Here is a 14,486-nt window from a genome sequence, read left to right on the forward strand (position 1 = left end):
AGACCCCATAAGATCCCATAAGACCCCATAGGACCCCATAGAGACCCCATTAGACCCCATAGACCCCCATAGGATTCCATAGAACCCCATAGACCCCAATAGGAACCAATAGACCCCAATAGACCCCATAGGACCCCATTAGCCCCCATTAAACCCCATAGGAATCCATAGAACCCCATAGAACCCCATAGACCCCCATAGAGACCCCATAGACCCCATTAAACCCCATAGGATCCCATAGGATTCCATTGGCTTCCATAGAGCCCAATAGAGCCCCATAGGAATCAATGGCTCCCATAGACTCCCATTATAACCTGCTATAGCGCCCCCTAGTGGCCGCTAATGGTATTGCAGCCCCCATAGGAATCAATAGCTCCCATAGACTCCCATTATAACCTGCTATAGCGCCACCTAGTGGCCACTAATGGTATTGCAGCCCCCATAGGAATCAATAGGACCCTATAAGACCCTATAAGACCCCATAAAACCCTACAAAAACCCCATAAAAACCCTATAAATTACAGGTTACACATCGGGAAGGGGGTTCAGCTGGAGTGTAAAGGGGAAGGGGACGTGTGGGTCAGGTGCCTGAGCGACCACGCCGTGTTCGTGCAAAGCTATTACCTGGATAGGGAAGCGGGAAGGGCGCCGGGGGACGCCGTGCATAAGATCTACCCTAGTGCTTATATTAAGGTGAGTTATGGGGTTTTATATGGGGTTTTATGGGGTTATATGGGGTTATGGGGTCCTATGGGGTCTTTATGGGGTCCTATGGGGTTTTATGGGGTCTTATGGGGTCCTATGGGGGATATGGGGTCTTATGGGGTCCTATGGGGGATATGGGGTCTCTATGGGGTCCTATGGGGTCTAATGGGGTCTAATGTGTTTCTATGGGGTCTTATGGGATCCTATTGCAGTATATGGGGTCCTATGGGGTCTTATGGGGTCCTATGGGGGATATGGGGTCTCTATGGGATCCTATGGGGTCCTATGGGGATCTATGGGGTCTTATGGGGTTCTATGGGGTCCTATGGGGTCTTATAGGGGTCTTTATGGGGGGTATAGGGGGTCCTATGGGGGATATAGGGGGGATAATGCTGGGTCCTATGGGTTCTTTATGGGGGGTATAAAGTTCATATGGGGTCTGTTATGGGTCTTATGGGGTTCTATGGTGGTCTATCGGGGTTCTGTTATGGGTGGATATTAGGGGGTTCTATGGGGTCTCTGTGGGTCTATTGGGGGGTATGGGGGGGTATGGGGGTCCTATTGGGGTCTGATGGTGGGTTCTATGGGGCATCTAATTGGGGTCCTATTGGGTTCTTATGGTCTTCTATATGGGGTCTCTGTGGTGGTCTCGTATGGGGTCTATTGGGGCACTCACTCGGCGTCTCTCACTCGCGGGTCTTTGGGTTCCTTATGGCGGTCTTATGGGGGATCCTATGGCGGGATATGGGGGTCTATTGGGGGGTATAGGGGGTTATGCGGGTCCTATGGGTCTAATGGGGTATATGGGGGTCTAATGGGGGATATGGGGTCCTATGGGGTCTAATGGGTTTCTATGGGGTCTTATGGGGTCCTATGGGTTCCTATTGGGGTCTATGGGGTCTTATGGGGTCTCTATGGAGTCCTATGGGATCCTATGGGGTCTTACGGGGTCTCTATGGGGTCCTTATGGGGTCTTATGGGGTCTTATGGGGTCTCTATGGGGTCCTATGTGGGATATGGGTCTCTATGGGTTCGGTAATGGCCGTTTCGAAATATGGACCGGATGTAACTTTATGGTGGGCTCTATGGGGTCTTTGTGGCGGTTCTCTTATGGGGTCCTATGGGGCTCCTTACGGCGGAGAGCGGTCTCCCCTCATGGAGGGTCTATGGGGATATTGGGGGTCTAGGGGTCGATATGGAGGATTTCTAGTACAAGGATCTCTATGGCAGGAAAGTGCGAGGGTTAATATGGTTTATATGGAAAGAGTACCATATGGGGTCGTAGTGATGTGGGGCGGTATGGCGGTCTGGGAGCATCATAGCGCGTCTCTATGGGCGGGTCCTGACTGGGGGTATATATGGGGTCTCTATGGGGTACTATGAAGAGGGATAATGTGGGGGTATAAGGGTCTCGTAGGTTCTAATGGGAAGGTCCTAATGCGGGTTTCGATGGGGGTCTATATGGTCTTATGGGGTCCTATGGGGGATATGGCCTGGTCTCGTATTGGGGTTCTCATATTGGGGTCTGTTGATGGGCCTATAGAGGGGATATAGGGGGGATATGGGGTCCTATGGGCGTATTCTATGGAGGTCCTATGGGAGTTTTCTTATGGGTCTTATGGGGGTCTTTAAGTGGGGGTCCTTATATTGTATTAAGGGGATATGGGCGGTCTCTATGGGGTCCTATGGGGTCTTATGGGGTCCTATAGGGGCGATTATAGGGGGATTATGGGTTTCCTATGGGGGTATATGGTGTCTCTATGGGATCTAATGGGGATTACCCTATGGGGTTCTATGGGGTCTTAAATGGGTTCCTATGGGGCGTCATATGGGGTGTCTACTATGGGAGGTCTTATGGGGTCCTATGGGGGTAATTATGGGTCTAAATAGCGGTCGTATGGGGCTCTAAATGCGGTCTCTATGGGGTCCTATCGGGGATATGGGGGTCTTATGGCATGGGGTCCATGGGGTTCTATGGGGTTCCATGGCGTTCTATGAGGGTCCTATGGGGTCCTGTATGGGGTTCTATGGGTCCTATGGGGGATATGGCGGGTCTCTATGGGCCTGGGACGTCCGCTCATAAAGATCACGCCTAGTGGCTGAACTTAAGGTGAGTTATGGGGTTTTCTATAGGGTTTTTTATGGGGTTATGGGGTTTTGGGGGGGATAATGGGGTCCTATGGGGTCCTTATTTGGGGTTTTGGTGTCTATGGGGTCTAATGGGGTTCTTATGGGGGATATAGGGGGGGTATGGGGTCCTATTGGGTCCTATGGGGGGTATAGGGAGGGTATGGGGTCTTATGGGGTCCTATAGCGTCTAGGCGGGTCCTATGGGTCTAATGGGTTCTATGGGGCGTTCTTATGGGGTCCTATGGGTTCCTAGTTGGGTCTATTTTGGGGTCTTATGGGGATTCTATCGGGGTTCTTTTATGGGGTTCTAAATGGTTTTCCTATTGGGGTCTAATGGGGTCCTTATGGGGTCTCTATGGGTCTAATGGGGTATATGGCGCGTCTCCTATGGGGTCTTATGGGTCCTATGGGGGATATGGGGTTCTCTATTGGGGATCCTATGGGGTCCTATGCGGTGTCTTATGGGGGGTATCAGGGGGGATATGGAGGTCTTCTATGGGGTCCTATGGGGTCATAATGGGAGTTCTTATGGGGGTATAGGGGGATATGGCGGGGGTTATGGGGGGGGATATGGGGATCTCTATTGGGGTTTCTAATGGGTCCTATGGAGGTCTTATGGGTCCTAATGGGGGATATGGGGTCCTATGGGGTCTAATGTGCTTCTATGGGGTCTATATGGGGATCCTATTGAGTATATGCGCGTTCTTATGGGGATTTATATGGGGTTGCTATGGGGAATATTGGGGTCCTATGGGGATATTGGGGGGTATGGGGGTCCTAATGGGGGTATAAGGGGGGATATGGGGGGCTATGGGGTCTTATGGGTCTAATGGGTTTCTATGGGGTCTTATTATGGGGTTCCCATATAGGGCGGGCATAGAGGGGGGTATGGAGGTCCTATGGATTCTTTATGGGGTCTAATGGGGTTTCTATGGTGGTCTTATTGGAGGTTAATGGGTCTAATGGGGTCTATGGGGGGTATGGGTTTCTATGGGGGTCTTAATTGGAGGTTTTATGGGGCGTCCTTATGGGGTTTCTTATGGGTTTCTATGGGCGTTCTATAGGGGAGATTGGGGTCTCTATGGGGTCCTATGGCGGTTTTTATGGGAGTCTTATGTGGGTGTATAGGGGGGATATGCGGGGGGTATGGGTCTCTATGGGCTCCTATGAGGGCATATGGGGTCTTATTGGGGTCTCTATGGGCGTCCTTTTATGGGGGTTCTTATGGGGTTCTATGGGAGTCTCTATGGGGTATAGGGGGGATATGGGGGGGGTATGGGGTCCTATTGGGCTCCTATGGGGGGATAGGGGGGGTATGGGATCTAATGGGGTCCTATGGGTCTTTATGGGGTTCTATGGGGTTCGTATAGGGGGCTTATGGGGTCCTATGGGGTCTTTATGGGGGGTATAGGGGGGATATGGGGTCTCTATGGGGTCCTATGGGGTTTCTATGGGTTTCTATGGGTTTCTATGGGGTCTTATGGGGTCTTATGGGGTCCTATGGGGTCCTATTGTGGTATATGGGGTCCTATGGGGTCTCTATGGGGTCTTATGGGGGATATGGGGTCTAATGGGGTCTCTATGGAGTCCTATGGGGGATATGGGGGTATATGGGATCCTATTGTGGTATATGGGGTCTCTATGGGGATCCTATGGGGTATATGGGGTCTTATGGGGATCCTAGGGGGTCTAATGGGGTCCTATGGGGTTCTATGGGGTCCTATGGGGTCTAATGGGGTCCTATGGGTTTCTATGGGGTCCTATGGGGTCTTTATGGGGTCCTATGGGGTCTTATGGGGTCTTTATGGGGTCTTTAAGAGATCCTATGGAGGATATGGGGGTCCTATGGGGGTCCTATGGGGGTATATGGGGTCCTATTGTGGTATATGGGGTCCTATGGGGTCTAATGGGGTCTAATGGGTTTCTATGGGGTCTTATGGGGGTCCTATGGGGTCTTATGGGGTCCTATGGGGTCCTATGGGATTCTATGGGGTCTTATGGGGTCTTATGGGGTCCTATGGGGTCCTATGGGATTCTATGGGGTCTTATGGGGTCCTTATGGGTTTCTATGGGGTCTTATGGGGTCTAATGGGTTTCTATAAGGGATATGGGGTCCTATGGGGTCTAATGGGTTTCTATGGGGTCTTATGGGGTCCTATGGGGTCTTATGGGGTCTAATGGGGTCCTATGGGATCCTAAGGGGTCTAATGGGGTCCTATGGGGTCTTATATAACCCTATATAACCCCATATATCCCCTATATAGGTGTTTGACTTACGGCAGTGCCATAGGCAGATGCAGGCCTATGGGGTCCTATGGGGTCTAATGGGGTCCTATGGGGTTATATGGGGTCCTATGGGTTCTAATGGGGGGTATATGTGGTCCTTATGGGGTCTAATGGGGTCCTATGGGGTCTAATGGGTTTCTATGGGGTCTTATGGGGTCTCTATGGGGTCTAATGGGTTTCTATGGGGTCTTATGGGGTTTAATAGGGTCCTATGGGGGATATGGGGTCCTATGGGGTCTATATGGGGTCCTATGGGATCCTATGGGGGTCTAATGGGTTTCTATGGGGTCTTATGGGGTTCTATGTGGTATATGGGGTCCTATGGGGTCTAATGGGGTCCTATGGTGTCTTATATAACCCTATATAACCCCATATATCCTATCCAGTGGATATGGATATGGATATGGCAGTGCCATAGGCAGATGCAAACCCCATATAACCCCATAAAACCCCATAGGACCCCATAGAGACCCCATAGGACCCCATATATACCCCATATAACCCCATAATCCTATATAAATCCTATATAACCCCATATATCCCCTATAGGTGTTTGACTTACGGCAGTGCCATAGGCAGATGCAGGGATATGGGGTCTTATGGGGATCCTACGGGGTCTTATGGGATCTATATGGGGGATATGGGGTCTAATGGGGTCTAATGGGGTCCTATGGGGGATATGGGGTTGTATAGGGGTATATGGGGTCCTCTGGGGTCCTATGGGGGTATATGGGATCCTATGGGGTCCATATGGGGTCTTATGGGGTCTAATGGGGATCCTATGGGGTCTAATGGGGTCTTATGGGGTCCTATGGGGGATATGGGGTCTCTATGGGGTCTAATGGGGTCCTATGGGGTCTTTATGGGGTCCTATGGGGTCTTATGGGGATCCTATGGGGGATATGGGGTCCTATGGGGTCTCTGTGGGGTGTAATGTGTTTCTATGGGGTCTTATGGGGTCTTATGGGGTCTCTATGGGGGGGACGCGGTGCATAAGATCTACCCTAGTGCTTATATTAAGGTGAGTTATATGGGGTTTATATGGGGTTTTATGGGGTCTCTATGGGGTCCTATGGGGGGTATGGGGGGGTATGGGGTCTCTATGGGGTCCTATGGGGTCTTATGGGATCCTATGGGGTCTAATGGGGTCCTATGGGGGGTATAGGGGGATATGGGGTTCTATGGGGGGGATGCGGTGCATAAGATCTACCCTAGTGCTTATATTAAGGTGAGTTATATGGGGTTTATATGGGGTCTTATGGGGTTTTATGGGGTCTTATGGGGTCCTATGGGGGATATGGGGTCCTATGGGGTCTTATGGGGGGATAATGGGGTCCTATGGGGGGTATAGGGGTCCTATAGGGGGGTATGGGGGTTCTATGGGGTCTCTATGGGGTTATATGGGTTCTAATGGGGGGTATATGTGGTCCTTATGGGGTCTAATGGGGTCCTATGGGGTCTAATGGGGTCCTATGGGGTCTTATGGGGTCTCTATGGGGTCTAATGGGTTTCTATGGGGTCTTATGGGGTCCTATGGGTTATATGTGGTCCTATGGGGTCCTATGGGGTCTAATGGGTTTCTATGGGGTCTAATGGGGTCCTATGGGGGTCTAATGTGTTTCTATGGGGTCTTATGGGGTCCTATGGGGTCTAATGGGGTCTCTATGGGGTCCTATGGGGGATATGGGGGTCCTATGGGGTCCTATGGGGTCTAATGGGGGGTATATGGGGTCCTATGGGGTCTTATGGGGTCCTATGGGGTCTAATGGGGTCCTATGGGGGATATGGGGTCTCTATGGGGTCTAATGGGATCCTATGGGGTCCTATAGGGTCTAATGGGGTCATATGGGGTCCTATGGGGGATATGGGGGTCCTATGGGGTCTTATGGGATCCTATTGTGGTATATGGGGTCCTATGGGGTCTTATGGGTTTCTATGGCATCCTATGGGGTCTTATGGGGTCCTATGGGGTCTTATGGGGTCCTATGGGGTCTTATGGGGTCTTATGGGGTCCTATGGGGTCTTATGGGGTCCTATGGGGTCTAATGGGTCTCTATGGAGTTCTTTATGGGCGTCTAATTGCGGTTTCTAACTGGGTCTAGATTTGGGGTTCTATCGGGGGATAATAGGGGGGGTAGTGGGTCCCTATGGGGCGTATAGGGGGATATGCGGGGGTATATGGGGTTCCTTATGGGCTGTTTATGGACGGTTTATATGGGGTTATGGGTTCTATATGGGGTCTCTGTGGGGTCTCTATGGGGTCTCTATGGGGTCTTATGGGGTCTTATGGGGTTATATGGGGTCCTATGGGGTCTAATGGGTTTCTATGGGGTCTTATGGGGGTATATGGGTTATATGGGATCCTATGGGGTCCTATGGGGTCTTATATAACCCTATATAACCCCATATATCCCCTCCAGGTGTTTGACTTACGGCAGTGCCATAGGCAGATGCAGGGATATGGGGTCTTATGGGATCTATATGGGGGATATGGGGTCCTATGGGGTTCAATGGGGTCCTATGGGGTTATATGGGATCCTATGGGGTCTACTGGGGTCTATATGGGGGATATGGGGTCTAATGGGGTCTCTATGGGGTCCTATGGGGTCTTATGGGATCCTATGGGGTCTTATGGGGTTCTATGGGGTCCTATGGGGTCTAATAGGGTCCTATGGGGTCCTATGGGGTCTTATATAACCCTATATAACCCCATATATCCTATATAGGTGTTTGACTTACGGCAGTGCCATAGGCACATGCAGGCCTATGGGGTCTTATGGGGTCTTTATGGGATCCTATGGGGTCTAATGGGTCTCTATGGGGTCTTATGGGGTCCTATGGGTTATATGGGGTCCTATGGGGTCTAATGGGGTCTCTACGGGGGGTATATGGGATCCTATCCCATATAATCCCATATAACCCCATATAATCCTATACAAATCCCATATAAATCCTATATAACCCTATATACCCCATCCAGGTGTTTGACTTACGGCAGTGCCATAGGCAGATGCAGGCCTAAGGGGTCTTATGGGGATCCTATGGGGTCTAATGGGGTCCTATTGGGGATATGTGGTCTTATGGGGTCCTATGGGGTCTTATGGGGTCCTATGGGGGTATATGGGGTCCTATGGGGTCTTATGTGGGATATGGGGTCTCTATGGGGGGTATGGGGTCCTATGGGTCCTTATGGGGGTATATGGGATCCTATTGTGGTATATGGGGTCTCTATGTGGTCCTATGGGGTCTTATGGGGTCCTATGGGATCTAATGGGGTCCTATGGGGTCCTATGGGGTCTTATGGGGTCCTATGGGGGTATATGGAGTCCTATGGGATCCTATGGGGTCTTATGGGGTCTCTATGGGTTCTAATGGGGTCTTATGGGGTCTAATGGGGTCTAATGGGTTTCTATGGAGTCTTATGGGGTCTCTATGGGGTTATATGGGGTCCTATGGGGTCTTATATAACCCTATATAACCCTATACAGGTGTTTGACTTACGGCAGTGCCATAGGCAGATGCAGCAGCAGGCCGCCACGGCTCAGGCTGCGGCTGCGGCTCAGGCCGCTGCTGTAGCCGGGAACATTCCGGGTCCAGGCTCCGTGGGTGGCATCGCGCCGGCTATTAGTGAGTAATTAACGCTAATTAATATGCATGAGGGGTTCATTAGGGTCCACGTTGGGTCCTATTGGCTCCTATTAGTTCCTATTGGTTCCTATTGGCTCCTATTGGGTTCCTATTGGTTCCTATTGGTTCCTATTGGTTCCTATTGGGTCCCATTGGTTCCTATTGGGTTCCATTGGCTCCTATTGGGTTCCTATTGGTTCCTATTGGGTTCTATTGGGTCCCATTGGTTCCTATTGGTTCCTATTGGTTCCTATTGGCTTCCATTGGCTCCTATTGGCTCCCATTGGTTCCCATTGGTTCCTATTGGCTCCTATTGGTTCCTATTGGGTTCCATTGATTCCTATTGGGTTCTATTGGTTCCTATTGGCTTCTATTGGTTCCTATTGGCTCCCATTGGTTCCTATGGGGTTCCATTGGTTCCTATTGGTTCCTATTGGGTTCCATTGGTTCCTATTGGCTCCTATTGGTTCCTATTGGCTCCTATTGGTTCCCATTGGTTCCTATTGGTTCCTATTGGGTTCCATTGGCTCCTATTGGTTCCTATTGGGTTCCATTGGTTCCTATTGGGTTCCATTGGCTCCTATTGCTTCCTATTGGGTTCCATTGGTTCCTATTGGGTTCCATTGGCTCTCATTGGTTCCTATTGACTCCCATTGGTTCCTATTGGGTTCCATTGGTTCCTATTGGTTCCTGTTGGTTCCTATTGGCTCCTATTGTTTCCTATTGGGTCCCATTGGTTCCTATTGGCTCCTATTGGTTCCTATTGGGTTCCATTGGTTCCTATTGGTTTCCATTGGTTCCTATTGGGTTCCATTGGCTCCCATTGGCTCCTATTGGTTCCTATTGGGTCCTATTGGTTCCTATTGGTTCCTATTGGGTTCCATTGGTTCCTATTGGGTTCCATTGGTTCCTATTGGGTTCCATTGGTTCCTATTGGGTCCTATTGGCTCTCATTGGTTCCTATTGGGTTCCATTGGTTCCCATTGGCTTCTATTGGGTTCCATTGGTTCCTATTAGGTTCCATTGGGTTCTATTGGTTCCTATTGGTTCCCATTGGCTCCTATTGGTTCCTATTGGTTCCTATTGGCTTCTATTGGGTTCCCATTGACTCCCATTGGTTCCCATATACCCCCATAGGACCCCATATCCCCCATAGAAACCCCATAGAACCCCATATAACCCCATAGGACCCCATATCCCCCATATGACCCCATATCCCCCATGTCCCCCATAGAAACCCATAAGACCCCATATCCCCCATAAGACCCCATATACCCCATATCCCCCATACAACCCCATACGACCCCATATACCTCATAAGACCCCATTTCCGCCATAGGACCCCATAAGACCCCATATACCCCCATATGAACCCATAGGACCCCATATCCCCCATAAGACCCCATAGGACCCCATATAACCCATAAGACCTCACAAAGACCCCATATCCCCCATAGAAACCCCATAAGACCCCATATCCCCCATAGGACCCCATAAGAACCCATAAGACCCTATAGAAACCCACTAGATTTCATAGGACCCCATATCCCCCCATAAGACCCCATAGAACCCCATATCCCCCATATGACCCCCATATCCCCCATAGAGACCCCATATCCCCCATTAGACCCCCATATACCCTTATAAGACCCCATTAGACCCCATACCCCCCATAGGGCCCCATAGAGACCCCATATCCCCCATTACACCCCATATACGCCATAGAAACCCCATAGGACTCCATATCCCCCTATAGGACCCCATAGGACCCCCATATCCCCATAGGACCCCACAGGGACCCCATAAGACCCCATAGGACCCCATATCCCCCATTAGACCCCCATAAGACTCTATAGGACCCCATAGGACCCCATAAGACCCTATAAGGACCCCATAAGACCCCATATACCCCCATATCCACCATAAGACCCCATAGGACCCCATATCCCCCCACAGAAACCCAATAGGACCCCATATACCCCCATAAGACCCCATATACCCCCACAAGAACTCATAAGACCCCATATCCACCATAGGACCCCACAGAGACCCCATAAGACCCCATATCCCCCCACAGAAACCAAATAGGACCCCATATACCCCATAAGACCCCACAGAGACCCCATATCCCCCATAGAGACCCCATATACCCCCATAAGACCCCATATACCCCTATACGACCGCATAGAAACCCCATATCCCCCATAAGACCCCTTAGGACCCCACAGAGACCCCATAAGACCCCATACGACCCCATAAGACCCCATATCCCCCCTAGGATCCTAATAGGACCCCATATCCCCCCATAAGACCCCATATCCCCCCCATATCCCCCATACAACCCCATATGAACCCATAGGACTTCGTAAGACCCTATAGAAGCCCTATAGGACCCCATATCCCCTATAAAAACCCCATAACCTCTCACCCTATAGGCCTGTCAGCAGCGGCTGGCATTGGCGTTGACGACCTGCGCCGGCTGTGCATCACCCATTAGTCCCCATAGAAACCCCATAGGACCCTATAAGACCCCATATACCCCAATAGGACCCTATAGAGACCCCATATCCCCCATAGAGACCCCATAGGACCCCATAAGACCCCATAGGAGCCCATTAGTTCCTGTTAGTCCCCATAGGACCCCATATCCCCCATAGGACCCCATAAGACCCCATATCCTCCCACAGAGACCCCATAGGACCCCAATAGGACCCCATAGGACCCCCATATTTCCCATTAGACCCCCATATCCCCCAATAGGACCCCACAGAGACCCCATATACCCCCATATCCCCCATAGAGACCCCATATACCCCCATTAGACCCCCACAAGAACCCATAAGACCCCATACGACCCCATAAGACCCCATACAGACCCGATATACCCCCATAGGACCCCATTAGACCCCATTAGACCCTATAGAGACCCCATATACCCCCATAGGACTCCATATCCCTCCACAGAAACCCCATAGGACCCCATATCCCCCATAGAAACCGCATATCCCCCATTTGACCCCATAGGACCCCACAGAAACCCGTTAGACCTCCAAATTCCCCATAAGACCCCAAAGGACCCCATAGAACCCCATTAGACCCTGTAGAAACCCCATATACCCCATTAGACCCTATAGAAACTCCATATACCCCCATATCCCCCATAGAACCCCATAAGGATCCCACAGAGACCCCATATCCCCCCATGTCCCCCATAAGGACCTAATAGGACCCCATATACCCCCATAAGACTCCATAGGACCCCATATCCCCCCATAGGACTCCATAGAGACCCCATATCCCCCATATACCCCCATATCCTCCCACAGAGACCCCATAGGACCTCGTATCTCCCATAGGACCCCATAAGACCCCATATCCCCCCTAGGATCCCAATAGGACCCCGTATTCCCCCCATATCCCCCAATAGGACCCTGCTAAACCCCATATTCCCCATAGGACCCCATAAGACCCCATAGAACCCCCATCTCCCTCATATCCCCCATAGGACCCCATATACCCCCAATAAGACCCCATATACCCCCATAGGACCTCATAAGACCCCATATCCCCCATACGACCCCATATAGCCTATTAGACCCTACAGAGACCCCATGTACCCCCAAATCCCCAATAGGACCCCATATATCCCCATGTCCCCCATACAACCCCATAGGGACCCCATATCCGTCATAGGACCCCATAGATACCCCATAAGAACACATAAGAACCCCATATCTCCCATAGGACCCCATACAACCCCATATCGCCCCATAGGACCCCATTAGACCCCATATCCCCCATAGGACCCAATAGGACCCCATATCCCCCACAGAGACCCCATATCCCCCCATAGGACCCTGCTAAACCCCATATTCCCCCCATAGGACCCCATATCCCCCATACGACCCCATTAGACCCCATATCCCCCATTAGACCCCATAAGACCCTATAGAAACCCTATAACCCTATAACCCCATAACTCCTTACCCTATAGGCCTGTCAGCAGCGGCTGGCATTGGCGTTGACGACCTTCGCCGCCTGTGCATCACCCATTAGTCCCCATAGGACCCCCATATACCCCATAGGACTTCATAAGACCCTATAGGACCCCATAAGACCCCATACGACCCCCATATCCCCCATAGGACCCCCATAAGACCCTGTATCCCCCCATATACCCCCATACGACCCCATAGGACCCCATAAGAACCCATAAGACCCTATAGAAACCCACTAGACTTCATAGGACTCCATATCCCCCATAAGACCGCATAGAACTCCATAGAGACCCCATAAGACCCCATAGAAACCCCATAAGACCGCTATATCCCCTGTAGGACCCCATGTACCCCAATAGGACCCCATAGAAACCCCATATCCCCCATAAGACCCCATATACCCCCACAAGAACCCATAAGACCCCATACGACCCCATAAGACCCCATACAGACCCGATATAACCCCATAGGACCCCATAGGACCCCATATCCCCCATAAGACCCCTTAGGACCCCACAGAGACCCCATAAGACCCCATAGGTCCCCATAAGACCCCATATCCCCCATAGAGACCCCATAAGACCCCATATCCCCCATAGAACCCCCATATCCCCCATAGGACCCCATAGGACCCCATATCCCCCCTAGGATCCTAATAGGACCCCATATCCCCCAATAAGACCCCATATCCCCCCCATATCCCCCATACAACCCCATATGAACCCATAGGACTTCGTAAGACCCTATAGAAGCCCTATAGGACCCCATATCCCCTATAAAAACCCCATAAACCCATAACACTATGTGTCCTTACCCCATAGGCCTGTCAGCAGCGGCTGGCATTGGCGTAGACGACCTTCGGCGCCTGTGCATCCTACGCATGAGCTTCGTGAAGGGCTGGGGCCCCGACTACCCGCGGCAGAGCATCAAGGAGACGCCGTGTTGGATCGAGATCCACCTGCACCGCGCCCTGCAGCTCCTGGACGAGGTGCTGCACACCATGCCCATCAACGACCCGCAGCCCTTGGATTAACCCTATAGGGATATATATACCCTATTAGATCCTACTTATCTTCTATTTAGGGTTTCGGGTTCTCTTGAGCTGATATGGGGTGGGATGGGGGCAATAAAGTGCTTTGGGTTCATGATGTGGTTGTTGGCTCCTTTGTGTTGCGGCCTATTGGGGTTAGAATCCGGTTAATCCTATTAAAAACCCCATAGGACCCCATAAGAACCCATAGGACTCCATATCCCCCATAGGACCCTGTATCCCCCATAAGACCCCATAAGATCCTATAGAAACCCATTAGACCCCATAGGATCCCATATGCCCCATAGGACTTCATAAGACCCCATAGAAACCCATTAGACCCCATAGGACCCCATATACCCCATAAGACCCTATAGAAACCCATTAGACCCCATAGGACCCCATATCCCCCATAGGACCCCATATACACCCATATACCCCAATAGGATCCCATATACCCCATAGGACCCCATAAGACCCTATAGAAACCCATTAGACCCCATATACCCCATAAGACCCTATAGAAAGCCATTAGACCCCATAGGACCCCATAAGACCCCATATCCCCCATAGGACCCCATTAGACCCCATAGGACCCCATATCCCCCATAGGACTTCATAAGACCCTATAGAACCCATAAGACCTTATAGAAACCCATTAGACCCCATATACCCCATAAGACCCTATAGAAACCCATTAGACCCCATAG

The 14,486-nt window shown here is 50.9% G+C and overlaps 1 protein-coding gene across 1 annotated transcript in view; it reads left to right on the top strand.

Annotated features, from left to right (window-relative positions):
• SMAD4 (SMAD family member 4) overlaps positions 1 to 13,894 on the top strand; it is a 53,713-nt gene extending 39,819 nt beyond the window's left edge. Inside the window, exons 8-10 of the mRNA XM_032441649.1 lie at positions 525 to 693; positions 8,610 to 8,748; positions 13,568 to 13,894. Coding sequence (XP_032297540.1) covers positions 525 to 693; positions 8,610 to 8,748; positions 13,568 to 13,779 — 520 coding nt within the window. The 3' untranslated portion in view covers positions 13,780 to 13,894. The remainder of the gene's footprint in view (positions 1 to 524; positions 694 to 8,609; positions 8,749 to 13,567) is intronic.
• The last annotated feature ends 592 nt before the right edge of the window (positions 13,895 to 14,486 follow it).

The sequence above is a fragment of the Coturnix japonica genome, unplaced genomic scaffold, assembly GCF_001577835.2.
Source record: "Coturnix japonica isolate 7356 unplaced genomic scaffold, Coturnix japonica 2.1 chrUnrandom458, whole genome shotgun sequence".
Taxonomy (NCBI): domain Eukaryota; kingdom Metazoa; phylum Chordata; class Aves; order Galliformes; family Phasianidae; genus Coturnix; species Coturnix japonica.